At 52.3% G+C, this 18,875-nt stretch overlaps 4 protein-coding genes and 1 pseudogene across 4 annotated transcripts; 3 read left to right on the top strand and 2 right to left on the bottom strand.

The window, feature by feature from the left end:
• Positions 1-1,343: 1,343 nt before the first annotated feature.
• Positions 1,344-3,062, top strand: LOC112895710 (high-affinity nitrate transporter 2.3-like). Its single transcript, XM_025963705.1, has one exon. It carries the CDS (start codon positions 1,362-1,364, stop codon positions 2,877-2,879), a length of 1,518 nt encoding a protein of 505 aa, XP_025819490.1. The 5' UTR covers positions 1,344-1,361; the 3' UTR covers positions 2,880-3,062.
• Positions 3,063-4,057: 995 nt separating this feature from the next.
• Positions 4,058-7,304, top strand: LOC112895206. The gene is made up of 5 exons (XM_025963133.1): positions 4,058-4,308; positions 4,722-4,788; positions 4,875-5,264; positions 5,735-6,072; positions 6,819-7,304. Exons 1-5 carry the CDS (start codon positions 4,189-4,191, stop codon positions 7,032-7,034), a joined length of 1,131 nt encoding a protein of 376 aa, XP_025818918.1. The 5' UTR covers positions 4,058-4,188; the 3' UTR covers positions 7,035-7,304.
• A 3,133-nt stretch (positions 7,305-10,437) lies between these two features.
• LOC112891734 (F-box/kelch-repeat protein At1g23390-like) lies at positions 10,438-12,263 on the bottom strand. Its single transcript, XM_025958672.1, has one exon. It carries the CDS (start codon positions 12,015-12,017, stop codon positions 10,761-10,763), a length of 1,257 nt encoding a protein of 418 aa, XP_025814457.1. The 5' UTR covers positions 12,018-12,263; the 3' UTR covers positions 10,438-10,760.
• Positions 12,264-14,457: 2,194 nt separating this feature from the next.
• On the bottom strand, positions 14,458-16,969 carry LOC112892416 (ABC transporter G family member 17-like). Its single transcript, XM_025959590.1, has 3 exons — positions 16,436-16,969; positions 15,005-16,338; positions 14,458-14,794 (listed from the first exon to the last, which is right to left on the bottom strand). Exons 1-3 carry the CDS (start codon positions 16,967-16,969, stop codon positions 14,458-14,460), a joined length of 2,205 nt encoding a protein of 734 aa, XP_025815375.1.
• A 165-nt stretch (positions 16,970-17,134) lies between these two features.
• LOC112892415 lies at positions 17,135-18,875 on the top strand (annotated as a pseudogene).

Here is an 18,875-nt window from a genome sequence, read left to right as displayed (position 1 = left end):
TCTATTAACACTTCTATTTAGATAAGCTAGTACTAAAATTTAGCACTTTCACCCATTAGAATTTGAATCCAAATAAAATCTAAAACAATCATACAGCACCAGGGCCCGTCTCAATCCGACGACGGACCAAACAAATACAACTAAGCTCGGACAGCATGAGTGTTGGATGCGACAGTGATGGATCCAGCAACGACGCAACAGGCCACGGAGTCCCAGGAACAGCCCACAGGCCACCGATCGATCGAGTTGCCACATTCACCTGCAGCTCGGGTCGCCGCTATGGAGGAGTTGAAGGCCATGCCAGGCATGCCCATGTTGATCGGGTCGTCCATTCCATCCATCCATGTGACGGACCCATTGGATTCGAGCTGCATATCTGGTCAGGGTTTGACATTCTGTAGGGGGGGGGGGGGGGGGGGGGGGGGGGGGGGGCAGTTGCCATGAATTGTGCGTAATCACATTCATGTGTAATTATGCTCTATCTGTTCTTTCTTTTTGATAAACATTATGCTCTATCTATTTGCTATACGCCCGTAGAACATGCCTGTCTTGTCATGATCATTGATCTTCATCAGCTGCCGACCGTTCATCGTTTCCCAAATCACATGTTGGGACGCCGGTCTTACCGAGTTAAGGTTGCTAGAGACTAACGTAGTCACCAAGCTGAATGCTTGGCAGACGGGAATCGATGATACTCCGGTGGATCCATGAGCTGAGCTCCTGTCCATCATCTGATATATACTGCAGCCCTATGCAGTTGAGTCACTGACGTGTGGGTTCGAACCCACCCGTCATTGGCCAGGCACTGTGTCCAGAGGAGTCTCGTCCGAACTCCAAAGAAACTGGCCAGTAACACTCTGCAGGTGCCATGCATTGCCAACGAGGGGATCCCGGCTCTCCTGGGCTCTGGGACGGTGGGACCTGACCTGATGTAGGTAGGTGGCCTCCAACTCCAAACCACCAAAAGTCAGAGGGAGGCGCAACTGCCCGCCATCAGGCGACATGCCAACCCGCTCACCAACAAAACCTCAGAGAGCCGCGGCATCGCGTGCCATCCACCAGCGGCGGTGCAACGGAGCACGCCGGCCTTCCGATGGCCCCATAGGATCACCCTGCCTGGCGCGTCAAATCTTTATTCATTTTCCGTTGCCCCCTCGCCGTCCCCAAACACGGTGCCCGATCTGGCCACCTGCGCGCGCTCCCGGCTCCGTCGCGCTATATAAACACGGCCCAGGGTTGCAGCCCTACAGCCAAGTACAGATTATTCACAGTACCACCACCTGTAGTTGTTGGGAGGTATTGGTAAAAGAGTGAGACACTGAGCTGGCATGGCGGCGGAGGGCGAGTTCAAGCCGGCGGCGATGGGGGTGGAGGGCGCCGAGACGGCGTCCTCCAAGCCGCGGTTCCGAATGCCGGTGGACTCCGACAACAAGGCCACCGAGTTCTGGCTCTTCTCCTTCGCGAGGCCGCACATGAGCGCCTTCCACATGGCGTGGTTCTCCTTCTTCTGCTGCTTCGTGTCCACCTTCGCGGCCCCGCCGCTGCTGCCGCTCATCCGCGACACGCTGGACCTCACGGCCACGGACATCGGCAACGCCGGGATCGCGTCCGTGTCCGGCGCGGTGTTCGCGCGCCTCGCCATGGGCACGGCGTGCGACCTGGTGGGGCCCCGCCTCGCGTCGGCGGCCATCATCCTCCTCACCACGCCCGCCGTCTACTGCTCGTCCATCATGAACTCGGCGGCGGCGTTCCTGCTCGTGCGCTTCTTCACGGGCATCGCGCTCGCGTCGTTCGTGTCCACGCAGTTCTGGATGAGCTCCATGTTCTCGTCCAACAAGGTCGGGCTGGCCAACGGTTACGCCGGCGGGTGGGGCAACCTCGGCGGCGGCGTCGTGCAGCTGCTCATGCCGCTGGTGTACCAGGCCATCCTCAAGGCTGGGAGCACGCCGTTCACGGCGTGGCGCCTGGCGTTCTTCATCCCGGCTTTTATGCAGTCGTGCTCGGCCATCGCGGTGCTGGCGTTCGGGCAGGACATGCCCGACGGCAACTACCGGAAGCTGCACAAGAGCGGGGAAATGCACAAGGCCAGCGTCGGCAGCGTGCTCCGCCACGGCGTCGGCAACTACCGGGCCTGGATCCTGGCGCTCCTGTACGGCTACTGCTTCGGCGTGGAGCTGACCGTGAACAACATCATCGCGCAGTACTTCTTCGACCTCTTCGGCGTCAACCTCCAGACGGCCGGGCTCATCGCCGCCAGCTTCGGGTTGGTGAACCTCGTCTCCCGCCCCGTCGGCGGGAGCCTGTCCGACGGGCTCTCCAGACGGTTCGGCATGCGCGGCAGGCTGTGGGGGCTGTGGGCCATCCAGACCATCGAGGGCGTGCTGTGCATCGTGCTCGGCCTCGTGAGCGGCTCCTTCGCCGCGTCCGTGTCCGTCATGATCGTCTTCTCCCTGTTCGTGCAGGCCGCCGAGGGCCTCACCTTCGGCGTCGTGCCCTTCGTCTCGCGGAGGGCGCTGGGGCTCGTCAACGGCATGACGGGCGGCGGCGGCAGCGTGGGCGCCGTGCTGACGCAGTACATCTTCTTCCACGGCACCAAGTACAAGACGGAGACGGGGATCATGTACATGGGGGTCATGATCATCGCGTGCACGCTACCCACCGCGCTCATCTATTTCCCGCAGTGGGGCGGCATGCTGGCGGGGCCGCGCCCGGGGGTGACGGCGGAGGACTACTACAACCGGGAGTGGACGGCGGAGGAGCGCGACAAGGGGTACAACACCGGGAGCGTGCGGTTCGCGGAGAACAGCGTGCGCGAGGGCGGACGGAGCGCGGCTTCGGGCATCATCCAGCCCATGGAGTCCTCGCAGGCCGACGTGTGAAACTTTTCCGAGGAAGAAGAAGATCTAAGAAGCAAATGTTACGTGCCTATATCGGTATGATGAGAGAGGTCCCGCGTGCGATGGCATATGCACCGTTCCCGGTAGCTGTGCAGGCTCGTGCCTAACGGGAATGTATCTGTGTGTGCGACGTCCAGGGCTCTTTCTGCGTGTGATTACAGTTTTGTGGCGCCTGGTTTTCACTTTGTAACGCGTGCTACTTTTTGTCATCCTAAGTCTGTCTATATATATACTTTTCCTTTTTAAATACACATACTACTTTAGTCCTAAAATATTAAGCAACTTGGTTTAAGTTAAACGATTCTAAGGGTGAACAAGCTTATAAAAAGCACCGATATCAAATGAGTATAATTCGTTATGAAATGTATTTTCATGATTTACTTATTTGATGTTAATACTTTTTCGATCAATTTGATTGGACTTAGAACACTTTGATTTGGACCAAACTAAAATGCCAATTAATCACCGTGGGCCTTTACATATGCTTCCTATGCTAGTTTTCATACCCAGCGTCCATGTCTATATACCATGTTTCAAAGGAAAAGTTCTTATTACTCCCCTCAAGTATTGTTAAAGTCCGGATAACCCCCTAAACTATCTTTTGGTTCAATTTACCCACTAAACTATATCATTTGGTCCAATTTACGCTCAAATCTTTTCATCATTATTTTGATAAGCTATGATGTTTAATAATAAATTAACCCTTCTGATGCAAAATTATAAAAAGATAATGATGAAAAATTTAAAATATATTTTTAACATATGATGCCCACTACAACCCTGCTAAATGTTAAATTAAAATTCCACTTTTACGTGAAGAAATAAAAATATAAATTGTATTAAAAGATAAATTGAACTAAATAATATAGTTTAAAAGAAAGATAGTTAAGAAGGTTATCCAGACTTTGTCCATATCTGAGGAGAGTAATTTGGATTTTTTTTCTGAAAATACAGGATTGGACACTCGATGTGGACGGATTGCAGCAGCGGGCTCGGACAGCAGACGGAAATCCTACTTGGCCTATCCACCGCACAGCCTACCTCATTCCCTCAGCCCAATCTCGGCCAATGACAGAGCGGCCACCACACACCTTTGCTGTGCGGACGCTCACGAGGCACCAAACGGACCGGGCCAAGCCGAGCCCAGCGGCCGCACTCCCCCAGCAGCTCTGCGACTGTGCGCGTGCGTGGTGCGGCGGCGCCCGTCCCACTCACCGTCCGCCCCACCTGCTGCCGGCCTGCCGCCCCAATCGCCCACTACTACGGATAACACAACGGAAGGCGGACGCCGATGGCCGCCGTGGCAAGCCCCGCCCTCCGGCTCCGCCCGAGGGCCGCCTACCCGTCGGCGCCCGCCTCCTCCGCCTGTCCTCGCTGCCGATTCGGCTCCCTTGCTTACTCCTGTTCCAAGGCAATTCCTCCCCTCCTCCTCCTCCTCCTCCTCCTCCTCAAAACACCTTGAATTTATCCCCTGACTTCTGCTTGTTTAGTATAGTTGTTTATTGGCCGGGAATTCGGTAGGTGTTTTTGGCTATTTCATTTGGTGCACGCTCGTAGAATCCCTCGTACATATACATAGGATCCAGCCGGAAGGAAGACTCAAATCTCTCTTGGTGTGGTGGCCACATGGCAATGAGTCTCATGAAATTTTAGAGAGAGAACATCCAGAGTTTGCTTCACATGCCCACAGTCACAAATGCCTAGTCTATACCCCATATACCTGTGTAATTCCGCATGATATTAACTTGAAGAGATGCTTAAAATTGTTTGATTTAGTTATATACTTGTACTGACAAGTGTACTTTCATGGCTTATGTATCTCAGTTTGCGAGGCCATTTCCAATTCAGAGAGTCAATGGAAGTACGACACAGCATTTAGGTACTCTAAAAGGTACCCATCTGCTTTTCCGGAAGCACTTTGCTGAATTCAAGTAGTAGTGTAGTGCTTTGTGCTGATCTTTTACTACACGCTAACAGGCCAAGTTTTAAGCAGAGCAGGCAACCATGATGGAAGGTTTCATATTAAGCCTCCTATATTCTTTGCTGCTACTGATAAGCAGGAGCCAGTCGTTTCACTTACCTCGGACACGCTGGTTTCACAAGAGACAGAAAGTGATGCTAAAGTGGCCCCTGCATCTGAAAGCTCTTCCTACTTCACTGGCAGAGGTGCTGGAAAACCAGGATTCATCTCGTTTCAAGGAAGGAGCTTCCAAAAGACAACTGTGGAGAGTGTGCCGCATCCTGGCAAGGAAGCATCTAGATTAGTTTGGTTTATTGGCCCAACTATCCTTGTGTCGTTCTTGGTTCTTCCATCTCTTTACTTGCGCAAAGTGCTCTCTGCCGTGTTTGAGGATTCCTTGTTGACAGGTATGCTTTCTTTGGTAGTTTCAGGATGGTGGTGTTTCCTTTGTACATTATGGTTGTTTCAATAATGATAATAATTTCTCTCATGTGTGCATCAATTGCATATTTCCAGTAGTAAACTTAGATCTATGCATCTCTAGTTCCATGTAGTTAGTAATAATAGATGAAAAACAGTATGCTGTTTACCCTATCATATTCTCTCTCTTTTTAGCATTCGTTTGTGACAGAAGGCACATATAAGTAATTATAGTAAATACAAGAGAGAGGTTGGTCCTGCATTGCTCGATATCTTGCAGGCCCCCTCCGCCCAGATACTATTCATAGTGTTACTATATATGGCCTAAATGATCCTAGGCTTCTTTCACATAATTCTGTTGTTAGAATTTGACATATTTACTAAAGAAGATCAGCAATATCACCTTCCACGGTCAGACAAATGCATTACTTGATGGATTTCTTATTCTTGTTTGCAGACTTTCTTATATTATTCTTTACCGAGGCTTTGTTTTATGGAGGAGTTGCAATTTTTGTCTTCTTGATTGATAAAGTCTGGAGACCTCTGCAGCAAGTAGCACCAAAGAGTTACATTTGGTCAAAATCCAGATTTTTCCGTATTTCCTCAGTTACAACGATGGTTCTGAGCTTGATAATACCACTTTTAACAATGGGCATGGTGTGGCCCTGGACTGGACCAGCAGCATCAGCGACTCTTGCCCCTTATTTGGTTGGACTTGTTGTACAGTTTGCATTCGAACAGTATGCACGGCATCGGAAATCACCTTCTTGGCCAGTTATCCCTATTATCTTCAAGGTAATTTTTGTTCTTAAATTCATCTTGGTATGATTGCATCGCGAATTGAGTGTGTTATTAGTTGTGCTTTCTGGTTATAGTCAAGTTTGGATAGGTGCAAACCGTAGATCCTTTTATTCCATCTTTTTAGTCTGTGATCTGATCAATCATACCTGATGTTTGGGTTTTGGGACTTGGGAGTGATTTTCAGTATATCAAGTAATTCTGGGGAAGCATTTTGAAGAATAGAATGGCAGCAACCGTGTCAAGGAAATGTGGAAAACAAGAAATATAATCCACTGAAGTAGTCTAGTGGATAAATTTATGATATTTTTATTTATGCAAAATACGGACAAATGGTTCTCTGTTGTTCATCCTTTGGACATGTTGAGTCGCAAAGACCAAAACATTTGAGGCTTTTGGAAAACCATTCAATGGTAAGCAATAATATTGTTGTGTTGATCTAAATTTTTTTAATCCAAAGTGTTTAAAGACAACAAGCAGAATTTTGAGAATGACATATTCAAATTCCTTGTTGGTCTGTAGATCTGTGTTGTTAACATCTCGCTACCCCCATCTAAGGTATAGGTGCTTGCAGTGTTTTCAATCATGGTTAATAATGAGCATGGACTGTCTATGCAATGCTGTTTCTCACCTAGATGATCAAGCAATTGCATGTTTATGTTTTTATATGGATGGATTAGCACTTAAATGTTACATGATGCTCTCAATAAGTTCTCAGCATATGTTTTCCCTCCTGTTTCCAGGTGTACAGGCTTCACCAACTGAACCGGGCAGCTCAGCTGGTGACGGCACTCACATTTTCTGTCAGAGGAACAGAGACAACAAATCAAACTCTGGCTATCATGAACTCATTAGGAGCATTACTGACTGTTCTTCAAATTCTTGGCGTTATTTGTGTATGGTCCCTCTCAAGCTTTCTGATGAGGTTTCTTCCCTCTTCAGACATTCCAGATCCCTGACTTCTTGAAGCTTTGGTAGAAACTTTGGAACATGGGGATAGCTCCCTACTGTAAATTTGTTTACACAGAGTCGGTTGACATGTTTGCAAGGTTTACATTGCTTGAGGGCTACTTGATGCACTCAACGGCTGATTAACTGCAGAGAAATTGTTCAGTTGGTAGGAATGATGCTGTATTCGAATAATCAGCAAAATAAGATGCCTGAGCTGTGCATACTGTAGAATGTTGATGCATAGCATGACGTGTTTCCATGCTCTTCTTGTGGATCAATTTTGTCCGAATGTATATGTAGATTTAGTTTGATTAAATGCTCCACCAGACCACTGCAAAACACATGTAAAAATAGAATTCACAAACTGATGGCACCCAGTATATCATTGGCATTTAGTCACTCCCTGACAATGTGCTACGATACAGTGGAGCTGAATCCAGATAATTCAAACTTCTCTGACTGTGTCCCATTTTTGTATTGGTAATTCCTTCCTTTCCCTTTGGAAAACATACATGCTTCAGGTATGCTACTGGATTCAGTTTTCCCTGAACTAGGTGCACCATGAAACTGAATCGGCTTTTTCTGTGATGATTTTGCTGCTTTTCGCCAGTCAAATATCTTTTAGTTTACACATGGCAGGACTTGCAGCATGTGGCGACATAGATTAAAGCAGCATCTTCTGCGAATATGCTTTTCTGTTTTCAGATTTTTGCTATCCTGGCGTTTGTTTGATGTGTAACACCGGAAGCAATTTTAGGGTGAGAAACATGGCTTAGTTCCAATAATGCTGATCGACTGTGTGCATCAGATTTCCCCTTGCAAAGCCTATGAATCATATCTATCAAGACATCAGCTTCTGGCATCAAATTTTCATCCTAGCACTGAGTGAGTGTTTTTGAGAAGGTTTTTTTTATGCTTTATACAATCACCTCCAGACAAACAGCAGGTTTCTTTTTCTTAAAGAATGATGCCAAATCGTTTTCACTGCATCGCCCACGCCATGTTTTGAGCTGTTAGCAGTTCTTTTTTTTTAACTTTCACTGTAAGCAGTAGTTTCTTCTTCTGAGGCGAACTTAGCAGTCGTATTTCATTCACCTCGGTTCACACTAGCATCTAGCAGTGTGATCGGTTCATCCTAGAAGACAGTTTAGGCTCTTGAACACGTCATATACCCACCATGAACTTGCAGATCCAAGGACCTTCTGCCTCAACAAGAAAACAGAACCCACCAAAAAATGGCAGGACTTTTGTTAAAAGCAAAATGACAGGACCTTCCAAAGCAGAAAAGGGGTCTGTTTTCAGAAACAAAGGGGGGGGAAACAGAACCACGTGATGTGCGCTCGCCTCATCTAGAGGATTGGAGGCGGATGTACTCCAAACCTCTAGCAGAGTGAAGCAGGCGCTTCGCCACTAATGTTCAACAAGTAGCCCATCCTTATGTGCAAAAGGTGGCCGGGCTGCCCAGACGAGATTCGTCGCAGCCGGATTGGAAGTTTTTGCACCAGCAACACAGACACAAAGCAGTATTCCACCAAAACAGCAGCCACAGAGGAGAAGAAAATGAAGCTCAAAACACCACATGAAGAAACCATGGGGAAGAAAAAACAGAGCTCGCTAGCTCATTGCATCTGCAAGAGAGCTCGGCCTCAGAAGGAACACAAGAGATAAGGTAAAAATCCAATTCCCAGCTACTACTACTCTCTATCAAGAACGGCGCACTGGAGGTGTAGTTGAAACTCCGAGCTCGTATTGCCTTTTATAGGGAGGCTGCCCTGCCCATCTCCTCTTTTTAGTGAAATGGTTTGCTCTCAGGATTGGTCGTTAGGGTTTCGGGCGGGCAGCCCGGGCAGCGGGCAGTGCCGCCCTCCCCCCCCCATTGGCATTAAATTACGAGAGTAACTCGGCGCAACTTGCCCCTTCTGGCGCCTTGTAGTCGCCAGGGTGTCGGTGACGGTGCAGACGTGTCGTAATTGTGCACGGTAAGCTAGGTAAAAGAAGCTAACCTGATAGTACTGGTGGCAGAAAATTACAATGTGACCATGTGTGTTGCCTTGAGCGACTGTCAGATGTTATCTCCTTTCCTTTGGAAGAAACTGTCAAGGGTTAAACTTGTTTCATCCTTGATTTGTTCCTGTAATAACTTTGTAAGGCCCAAGAGTGGATGAACTGGCAGGCCTCAACAATTCGGCTTCGGCCCGTACAGATCACGGTGCCGTTGGTTGTTCCGTTTTCATCCGTTCGCAGTCTCCCGCGGAAGCATCGACACGCTTTGTCCGTCCGTCGTCGCAGTGTGTAACGAGCGGTCGTATCATCATCCAGAACAAAATAAAATATTTTAAAAAATAGAAATAACAATGTTCCAAAATATTTAGATTTTCACAATATAGAATTCTGGAATTCTCACGAATTCAACGGAGCTAGTAGCTCTGCAGCCACCAGCCCCAGACGAAGTCATACAAGTTGCAAAATGTTTTCGGAGATCACGAACAGCGCTGCTTATGACGTTGACAGGGTCTTTTCACAACGTAATGGTTGTAGACCAGTGACCTTGTTACTAGTAATTCTACATATGAAACATAGTATAAATGAAACATTACTTTCAAGACCAATCTACCGGTGATTTTCATTTTTTTTAAATAAACATGTTAGAGGCATAAATGCTCAATCACACGAGCGCACGCACACTTCTATGAAGGCTCGTATGCACATTCTACAACTGGAAGAATAATTAGCTGCTCAACGGAGACTCGTATTTGGATGGGGAGGTTCCACCATATGGAACCTAACCGACCTATTGTTTTCATATTTTCATTCTTAAAATCATGGAGACATCAAACTGGCAAAAAATTAGAACAAGTGCTAACGGAGTTATCTACATTTTTTCGTATCATGAGGAATTGTTGATGGGTGACCAGGTGGGCGCACCATATGTGGAGGCATGACGGTGAACATGCTGGATGCAAGCGCTCGCTTCCTTCGCCAATCGCCATTGCTTTTGAAGCTGCAAATTTAGAGCGCAATTGGAGGCCATTGCTTTCTTAAAATCGATCATGGACCAGCAGGGATTTTGTTGAAGTCGTGTTGATTCGAACAATGTTTATGTCATGTTTTTTCGAACAATGTTTAAGTCTTGTCAAAGGAGCAAATTAGTACTCCCCGCAGTGACAGAAGGATGACGTTTTAGTTTGTCTGCACTGCACATTGAGTTTCACGTAAACTAACAGTGCGACGTTTTAGGTTGCGGGCACATTAAGATTGGGCATCATAGTCTCGCAAGAAAGAAAGAAAAGAAAGAAAGAAAGAAAGATTGAACATCATTGCACCCCATGAGTAGATTTATCAAGACCAGTTTCGTCGTCAGAGTTGTGTTTGAAACCATGTCAAACTCACCCGTTTGTGACAAAAGGATAGTAGGGTCTCGAGCTCTCTGTTTCTCTTTATTCTCGAATCCTTGTGCGCTGCACGTATAGCTTCTAACATGCATCTAGTACATTTTATTTTCTCCACTAAATTACCAGCTACGTTCTCGTGAGCTACAATAATTCTCAGCATTGAACATTCCAGGTCAAAAAGAAGATAAGGACACGCTGCAAATTTGAGTAAAGCAACAACTCGCGATCAAATTGGCGGTTACAAAAGATGTTGCTAGATTATGGTTATCCTTTTCTTCTCCTGCTTTGATTGCAAGTTGCAAATCAGGGATTGATTGATTTCATTCGGTGAGCGGCCGCGCGTCACTGTGGGCCCCTCGCCCCAACGGCGAGGGCCAGCTCATCCAGCCCCACCGGCGAGCACGCGAGGATGGCGCGGCCCAGCGGCTCGGCCTGCACGGCGGGCGCGCACGGCACCCACTCCCACCGCCCCACGGCGGGCGCGGCCTTCCCTCCCTCCCGAAGCTCGTAGAGCACCGCGCCGTGCGACGGCTCGGCCGCATTGTACACGTACCCTCCCGTGGCGTTGCCGCAAACCCCGATGGACAGCGGCTCGGGGTCGATGTCGTCCGGATCCTCTTCGTCGTCGTCGCGAGGGAACAGCCTCTCCAACAACTCCGGCGGCATTGCATCGCTCGACGCGGAAGGGATCGGCTCCAGAGTGTCGCCGTCCACCTCCCACGCTTGGATCACGGCCGTGCACTCTGCTTCCTTGTCCGCCCGCTTCGCCCCAAACAGAACGAGCCGCTCGTCGGCGCCGGCGCGGCCGGGGGCGACGCCCCACGCGGTGACGGCGGGGTCGGGCCCGAGGCGACGGGTGGGGCCCCACAGCCGCTTCGCCGGGTCGAACCAGCTCGCCCACCCGGTGGCCCTCTCCACCAGGTACACCCGCTGGTCCGTGGCCGCCGCCGCGAGCCACGTCGCGGAGGCCGAGTCCCTGAGCGCGCCGGGCATGGGCTCGCATGGCGCCCACCCGCCGCCCTCGTGGACCTCCACCACCGCGTCGTCCTCGCCCTCCGCCAGCGCGAGCCGGCACGCGCCGCCGAGCGCGACGACGCGGTCGCCCACGGCCGCGAGCACCGGGTCGACGCGCCACACGCGGGGCGCCCCCATGGCGACGCACGCGGCCGCCCCGAGCGGGTCCCCCGCGACGGCGAGGCCCGCGAGCGAGAGCGCGCAGACGCGGTCCCCGCGCGCGCCGCGCACGAGGCGGACGTGCGACGGCGTTGCGTGGCGGCGCGGCGCCGGCACGGCGAGCCAGGCGCCCGCGCACGGGTCGTAGGCCGCGGCGCAGCGGCGTCCCCCGCGGCCCTGGACGTGGACCACGAGCCAGGGCAGGCGCCGCGGGCGGCGGCGCAGCGCGGCGCGCACCGCGCGGAGCCACTCCCGCGAGACCCGCGCCGCGGCGGCGAGGTCCGGCGCGGGCACCCGCTCCACCACCGACTCGAGCACGTCGCCGTAGAGGTACGCCGCCGCGAGCTGCGACGCGCCGGCGGCCTCGCGCGCGTCCTGGTGGCGCCGGTGCTTGCTGAGGTCGTGAGATCGGACGCCGACGCCCATTGCCCTTCCCCCCGCGAGGCTTCGGCTTCGCTAGCACGCAGCTCAGCAGTGAGCGCAGCAAGTTTCGCTTCTTCCTTCTTGTGCGTGTGATCGCTCCCGATTTGGTCTTTAATTTGGGTGGAAAATCCACGAGCGGACGAGCGGCGCCGCGGGGTCAAATGGAAGTGGGGGATAGGGCATGCGGCCCGGGGCGAAGCTGTGTGATGGGAGTAGGGGACGAAATCCGCAGGCGTCGGCAGAATGGGTCCCTTCGATGACAGCTACAGCATAGAAACGACGGCCGCCATCGCGATTGCTAGATAAGCACCAGCAGGTTTGCGATCGCCGGTTGGTGGTATCGGCTAGCACTGAATGATGAGAGCAATAAGATATTTCTGGGCGCAACGATCATAGATGCTTGACGGCTTGAAGACCAGCCGGGCCTGGCACACGTTCGGCTAGCGATCCGCTAATAGTTCTGGTGAGACATCGCATGATCGACTTGTGCGGTCCCCCCAGCAGCCTCTGCTCCATGATTGGATGCCCAGTAAATAAGAGACGAGATCTCCACGGAGGCACGGAGCGCGTCGGTGTCAGGCGGCAAGAGCGACCAGTTTCTCTAGAAGGATTCCATGCGCGGACGGACCTGTCGCCGTCAGATTTTGGGTGGCGCACATTTTTTTTCTTTAATGCTGCCAGGCTATGGCGCCACAATTTCCGCGATAACAGCATGCGTTCCGGAATGCGGATAAGTACCTGCACTTATCTAATGGATAGCGTGTAGGGATGCCACATGGACTGCCGGTCTACAACTAGGAGAGCGCGCGACCCTGTGTTTTCTTTTTTTTTTTGAACTGAAAACCATGTGTTTTCGGCACGAGGCGCGACGGCGTGCATGGTCGGCTGCTGCTGCTGCTGCTGCAGCGCGGGTGGTTGAAGCCGCCGGAGTTTCTGTCCATGTGAATGCAGCAAAAGTCTCTGTAGTTGCTGGGCTGGTGACTGCTTGCGTCGGTCAGGCCGGCGGAAAACCTAGTCAGATCGATGCGACTGCAACTAGTCGATCGCTGCAGCTTCCTATCTTCTTCGATTCGTCCATCGGGTCTCCGTGCCACATTACCGTGACAACCATTTTGTCAATCGATCACGTGATACTTTTATTACCTTAGGCCAGTTCCAATGTGAGTTTTATTTTTATTTAAAATTAGTGCAATATCAAACATAGTAAAGAAAGGAAAGAGGTTTCATTCTTAACATCAATACTCCCGATAGATGGGCAAATTGCGTAGTTGCCCTCGTTCTGAACTCCAAGTGCATGTTTACCCCTCTTTTTTTGAACTTTTCATATTTGCCCCCATTTCTTGAATCTCAGTTTTCCGTCTGCCCTCATTTCCCAACACCGTGAGCCAAAACAGCTTTTACCGCTGAGAACAAAAAATTGAAGAAAGAATACGGTAGAAAAATATTATTTTTGCCCTTACCATATTCAAAATATCTGGTCTGGTCTGACTTCAGACCAGACCAGCCAGTGGGAGGCGGACGGGCGGAGCAGTAGCTGGCGGGAGGCTGTGAGGTCCGGAGGCCCTTACCTTATTGGAGCCTTGGAGGCATTGAACTTAGATCCCTACCTCTTGAAGTTTTTTTTTTCTGAAAAACCGAGTATATGTTGGTTTTCCTATTGGCAATAGTGGCTCCTGTGGATGCCATACCCTCCAACCCTCCATAGAGGTGTTCATCCTGTTCGCCCATGCTGGACACAGCTGCAGTTGTAACCGGCTAGCAGACCACAATTAGTTAGATATGTGTTGTTTGTTGCGATGGTTTGTCTTGTTGGTCGCTTCCATCATACGAGTACCTAGTTACTGTTGTCTTATGCTGTTTGTTGTGAGTTGCTACTTCTCCATTAACTACAAGCTGGGTATGTGATCCATGTGCGTTACGCATGTGCAAGACCTTAACGTTGCACATAAAAAACGCCACTAGGTTGCTAAAATTTGATGGCAGCCTAGTGCGTCATTTAGAAACAAAAACTTTGTCTCTTATATTCTTACTTCTAAAATTAATAGCCTTTTAATAAGCAATTATTTGCCTTCTGATCAATCATATGGTCCTAATTATATGTGCCCGGCAAAGCTCTTTCTAGTTGTTTTTTTAAATAAAATAGATTAATATATTGAAAGGATTATTCCAGTCTTTTGCAAATGCAAAAATCAATATAGAATTCCCATTAAGATTGGCCTAGATTGTGGAGTTCGTTGGCAGTGCAAGAGTCACTATCGGGGGGTAATTAACATTACTCTGAAAATTACAATTGGTGAACCAATCATGGCGTAATCAATCAATCCGGCGGGCGCCGCCTTGTCGCTTCCAGAGAACATAGCTTCCTCCTCAAAATGAGGTCTAATAATCGAATAATAATTACTTCCGAGTAAGTATCTGCCGAAACAACAATGGAGCCGCCCCGCTACTTCCGCTTGTTCTTGGAGGCGAAGCGGAGGACGAGGTAGAAGAGGACGCGGTAGAAGACGGCCCAGCCGAGGAGGTAGAGCACCATCCGCCACTTGCGGCCCTCGACGGTGCTGATGCCCAGCTGCCGGAGGATGTCGTCGCCGGTGAGCCTGATGGGGTCCGTGGCGAACACGCGGTCCCCGTCGAACTCGTTCATCAGCAGGCCCTCGTACGGGTACTTCATCGTCGAGATGGTGTTCATCCACTTCCACGCCAGCGGGATGCTGTGGCTGCTCAGGAAGTAGCCGCAGAAGAGGAAGAAGAGCGCCGTGAACGCGATCACCGCCGCGTACCTGCGTCACATTCACAGTGCCCCGCTCTGTCAGAGTGTCATCACACATGCTAGCTGGGCCGTTGTTTGGCATGTACGGGCTTTGTTAAATGTCTCTACAGTCCGGCCCACTTAATGAGTTCAGCTGAGCATGGACGGGACTATGACGGCCGGCCAATCTGCTGAGCAAGAAAGATTGTGAATTTTAAATCGAAACCGGAAATCTTCTTACCCGAGGATGAAGTTCGGCACGACGGAGCTGATGAAGACGACGAAGGAGTTGGTGGAGAGGAGGGACGCATAGAGCATGACGAGGAAGTAGAGGAACTGGCCGTGGAGCTTGAGCGCGAACCAGACGATGCCGGCGTAGGTGGCGGACTGGAGCAGGAGGAACGGGAGGTAGGTGATGAGCCCGGCGACGACGTAGGCGGAGGCGCGGTACGCGTTGTGCGAGGTCTCCCTGATGAAGATGAACCGCTCCTGGATGAAGGCCGGCACGGCGTCGTTGGAGGAGAAGAAGAAGACGCAGACGGTGAAGATGAAGAAGCTGAGGCGGTTGGTGATGCCCTGCGGGTTGTCCTTGGGCTTGGTGAACATGGTGGCCATCAGGAACCCCATAACCGTCAGCACCATCAGCCGCGACAGGAAGAGCTCCGGCGTGCGCCAGATGTTGGTGAAGTTGCGCCGCATGAGCACCCACACCTCCCCGACGTACGAGTTGGCGAACTTGCCGCGGTGGCCCAGCGCGTTGATGCCCACGCCGGGGGCGCCTGTCGCGTTCGGGGCCGCGCGGTGCGTCGGCGTCAGGTAGTCGTCCTCGTTCACCGTGTACGCGCTGCTCAGCGGCGTCGGCGTGCCCATCACGATCTCAGGCGTGTACCTGTGGTTGTGGTGGGCACCCGATGAGTAGCCTGGCGGGTTGTGCGACCTCCCGTGCTGGTCCTTGTGCTTGGGGCGCCGGGACGGCGTCAGCTGCACGCCGCTCCACGGAGATCTGGAGTGCTGGCTCCTCATGCTGTGGTCGAAATCCTCGCCGCCGAGGCCCATCATGGGCGTCTGAGCGATGCTGGATACGGTGGAGAGCCCCTCGGCCCCGTAGGTGGCGGTGAGCTTGGGCGGCTTCAGGCCGGTGAGGCAGAACTCGGCGAGCGCCTTGACGCCGAACTCCGACTGCTCGTACTCCTGGATGACGTCGAGGAGGTGCTCGATGGAGTTCTCCCCCTTGGGCACCTTGCGCCCCATGCGGGCGAGGTGCGCGGTCACCTCCTTGGGCCCGCCGCTGTACATGAGCTGCCCGCGCGCCAGGATGATGAGGTGGTCCAGCAGGAGCAGGATGCGCGACGACGGCTGGTGGATGGTGAGCACCACGGTGCTCCCGGCGCACGCGATGTCGTGCACCTTCTCGATCACGCTGTGCGCGCTCGTCGAGTCCAGCCCCGACGTCGGCTCGTCCAGGAACAGCAGCGCCGGCCCGTGGATGATGTCCACACCGATGGAGACGCGCCGGCGCTCGCCGCCGGAGACACCCCTCGTGCCCTCATCTCCGATGTACGTGTTCCTCGACGACTGCACCGGTGCCATTGCTGTCGTCAGGAATTCATTCATGCGTGCTCTGTTTCGAAGCGGAGTGGCCTAAGCTAACAATTGGCTAGTAACTACTTACGGTGAGCCCGAGCTGCTCGATGAGGTTCTCGACGCGGAGCTTCTTGTCGGAGGCGGAGACGGAGGAGCCGAGGCGGAAGTCGGCGGCGAACATGAGCGTCTCGTAGACGGTGAGCATCGGGAAGAGGCGGTCGTCCTGCATGACGTAGGCCGAGGAGCGCTTGATGAGGCTGGGGCTCATCTCGACGCCGTCGAGCGCGACGCGGCCGTCGAGGCTGGCGATGCGCCCCGCCAGCGCGTCCAGGAAGGTGGACTTGCCGGCGCCGCTGGGCCCCATGACGGCCGTGACACAGCCCTTGGGAGCGTACCCGGTGATCTCGTGCAGCAGGTCCACGTCCTTCTTCTCCCACTCCCCGCCGGCGCCGCGCTGCTTCTTGACGACCGTGTACGTGAGGCTGGTGAACTCCAGCCCGCCCGTGAAGCCGAACTGCCCCGCGCCCGCCGCCTTCTCGGGCTGCTGCCGCGCCATGTCGATCACCGTCTCCAGGCGGTGGCCGCCGGCGTGCCGGGCATTGTGCTGGTGCTGGTGCGCCATGCCGTGCAGCGTGCACGCACAGGTCTGTCCTCCTACGAATTTTGTTTCCATGCAGCCCGTACGCATATAAAAGCGCTAGCTTCTTGCCTGCGTGTCACTACCAGCTTCGTTAATTTGTCCGGTTGGTAGGTACCTGGTGCGGGGCGACAGAAATGAGGGTGCGCGATGCAGCGTGTCATCGGAGTGAACGTTTGTTGCGGTCAGTTTGTTTGGACCGTCGATGGTGATTGGGGGGAGCTTGTCCTCGACAGTATCATGGCGAGGCCAAAACAAAACTGGTGTGGCAAGGCTTCTAGAAATGGTGAGCTTGTTTCGGTTATTAGATTATATTCTGCGAGCAGGAGAGCTGGTTCTATGCTATCTATGTTCTGTTTAGAAGTTACAGTCCAGAGCACTCTGATTAAAGCGGAATGACTGCCGTGGGAAAACATCATTGAAGTGTTTCTATTGCTTGTCACTGAACACAGAGATCTAAAAAAAAGCTGCACAGAGAGGCATGCTCCCTGAAGGTTGCCAACTTGTCATACTGAATTTGAAGACAAATTCGATCTGACTGTCAAACTAAAGAATACCGAAATGGAAGCACAGATAGATGAGCGAAAATCCTGTTCATTGCTTGCTGGGGCTCAAAACTTCAAATGAAGATCGCTCAACTTCCGTACTATCTGCATCCTCCGTCCCGGAAAAAATACAATTCTAGTTTTGCTCGAAGTCAAATCATTATAAATTTGACCATATTTATAGAATTATATAAGAATACTAATATTTATAATACCAAATAAGCATTACTAGATTTTTCATGATATATATTTTTATAGTATACCTGTTACATGTTACAAAATGTTGATCCTATTTTAAGGAAGTTCTTACATCTGCTCAAGAGTCGAGACTCATGGCGTTCCCTGGCTGGCATTCAAGGAGAAGGCGGGGCATGTGATGGGCGCGGCGCAGGAGAAAGGGAGGGAGGCCAAGTTCAAGGCGTCCGCCGCGCCGGCTGCGCCATGGGCAGGGGCCACGACGCCAAGGAGGCCACCAGGGACAAGGCGCGCGAGGCCGCGGACCGCACCATGGGGTTGGGCCGCGACGCCACGGAGGCGACCAGGGACAAGGCCTACCAGGCCAAGGACGCGGCCTCCGACGCCGCGGAGGCCGCCAGGGACAAGGCCTGCGAGGCCAAGGACAAGGCGTCCGAGGCGGCCGGCGCCGCCGGGGACCGCGCCCGCGACGGCGCGCAGCAGACCGGGAGTTACATCTCGCAGACGGCCGAGGTCGCCAAGCAGAAGGCGGCCGGCGCCGCGCAGTACGCCAAGGAGACCGTGGTGGCCGGCAAGGACAAGACCGGCTCCCTCCTGCAGCAGGTGACACAGCACACGCGCTGACGATTCGCCGGAACCGTTCGAAACAAAACTAGTGCATTGTGCGTGCGTTCTGAAGAGTATTGATTCGGCTGTGCAGGCAGGGGAGACGGTGATGAACACGGCGGTGGGGGCTAAGGACAAGGTGGTGAACACCGCCGTGGGGGCCAAGGACGACGTGATGAACTCGCTCGGGATGGCCGGAGAGAACGACGACGGCACCACCACCAATTCCGGCAAGGACACCAGTACCTACAAGCCTGGCAGGGACTACTAATCGAGGATGGAGATGCTCCTGCGCTGCTGCTTCTGGTAGCAACCGTGCTGCTGCCAAACTGTATCTTGTTTAGGTTCACAGTTTCAGACTTTCAGTTACGCACGTATCTACGTGTGCGTTTCACTTTGCTTTGATTTCATCCTGTGTTTGCCTCCCTGGTTATGTGGAGGTTTGTAACTTTTTTTTCTTAAATTAGAACGGAGGTGATGTAGGGGACATTGTCTAACCGGACGCCTCTTGTCTTTTCGTTTCATGGTCTAATAAAAGTTGCAAA

The sequence above is a fragment of the Panicum hallii genome, chromosome 5 (assembly GCF_002211085.1).
Source record: "Panicum hallii strain FIL2 chromosome 5, PHallii_v3.1, whole genome shotgun sequence".
NCBI classification, from domain to species: Eukaryota; Viridiplantae; Streptophyta; class Magnoliopsida; order Poales; family Poaceae; genus Panicum; species Panicum hallii.
This window is presented reverse-complemented; position numbering and strand designations above follow the sequence as displayed.

What these genes read in the sequence shown, in the direction of transcription:
- LOC112895710 (XM_025963705.1), top strand. Translation starts at nt 1,362, where the DNA reads ATGGGGGTGGAGGGCGCCGAGACGGCGTCCTCCAAGCCGCGGTTCCGA.
- LOC112895206 (XM_025963133.1), top strand. Translation starts at nt 4,189, where the DNA reads ATGGCCGCCGTGGCAAGCCCCGCCCTCCGGCTCCGCCCGAGGGCCGCC. An exon ending in TTGCTTACTCCTGTTCCAAG is followed by an intron (nt 4,309 to 4,721) that starts GCAATTCCTCCC and finishes TATGTATCTCAG; the next exon opens with TTTGCGAGGCCATTTCCAAT. An exon ending in TGAGGATTCCTTGTTGACAG is followed by an intron (nt 5,265 to 5,734) that starts GTATGCTTTCTT and finishes TCTTGTTTGCAG; the next exon opens with ACTTTCTTATATTATTCTTT.
- LOC112891734 (XM_025958672.1), bottom strand. Translation starts at nt 12,017, where the DNA reads ATGGGCGTCGGCGTCCGATCTCACGACCTCAGCAAGCACCGGCGCCAC.
- LOC112892416 (XM_025959590.1), bottom strand. Translation starts at nt 16,969, where the DNA reads ATGGCGCACCAGCACCAGCACAATGCCCGGCACGCCGGCGGCCACCGC. An exon ending in TCGAGCAGCTCGGGCTCACC is followed by an intron (nt 16,339 to 16,435) that starts GTAAGTAGTTAC and finishes GCACCGGTGCAG; the next exon opens with TCGTCGAGGAACACGTACAT. An exon ending in GTGCCGAACTTCATCCTCGG is followed by an intron (nt 14,795 to 15,004) that starts GTAAGAAGATTT and finishes AATGTGACGCAG; the next exon opens with GTACGCGGCGGTGATCGCGT.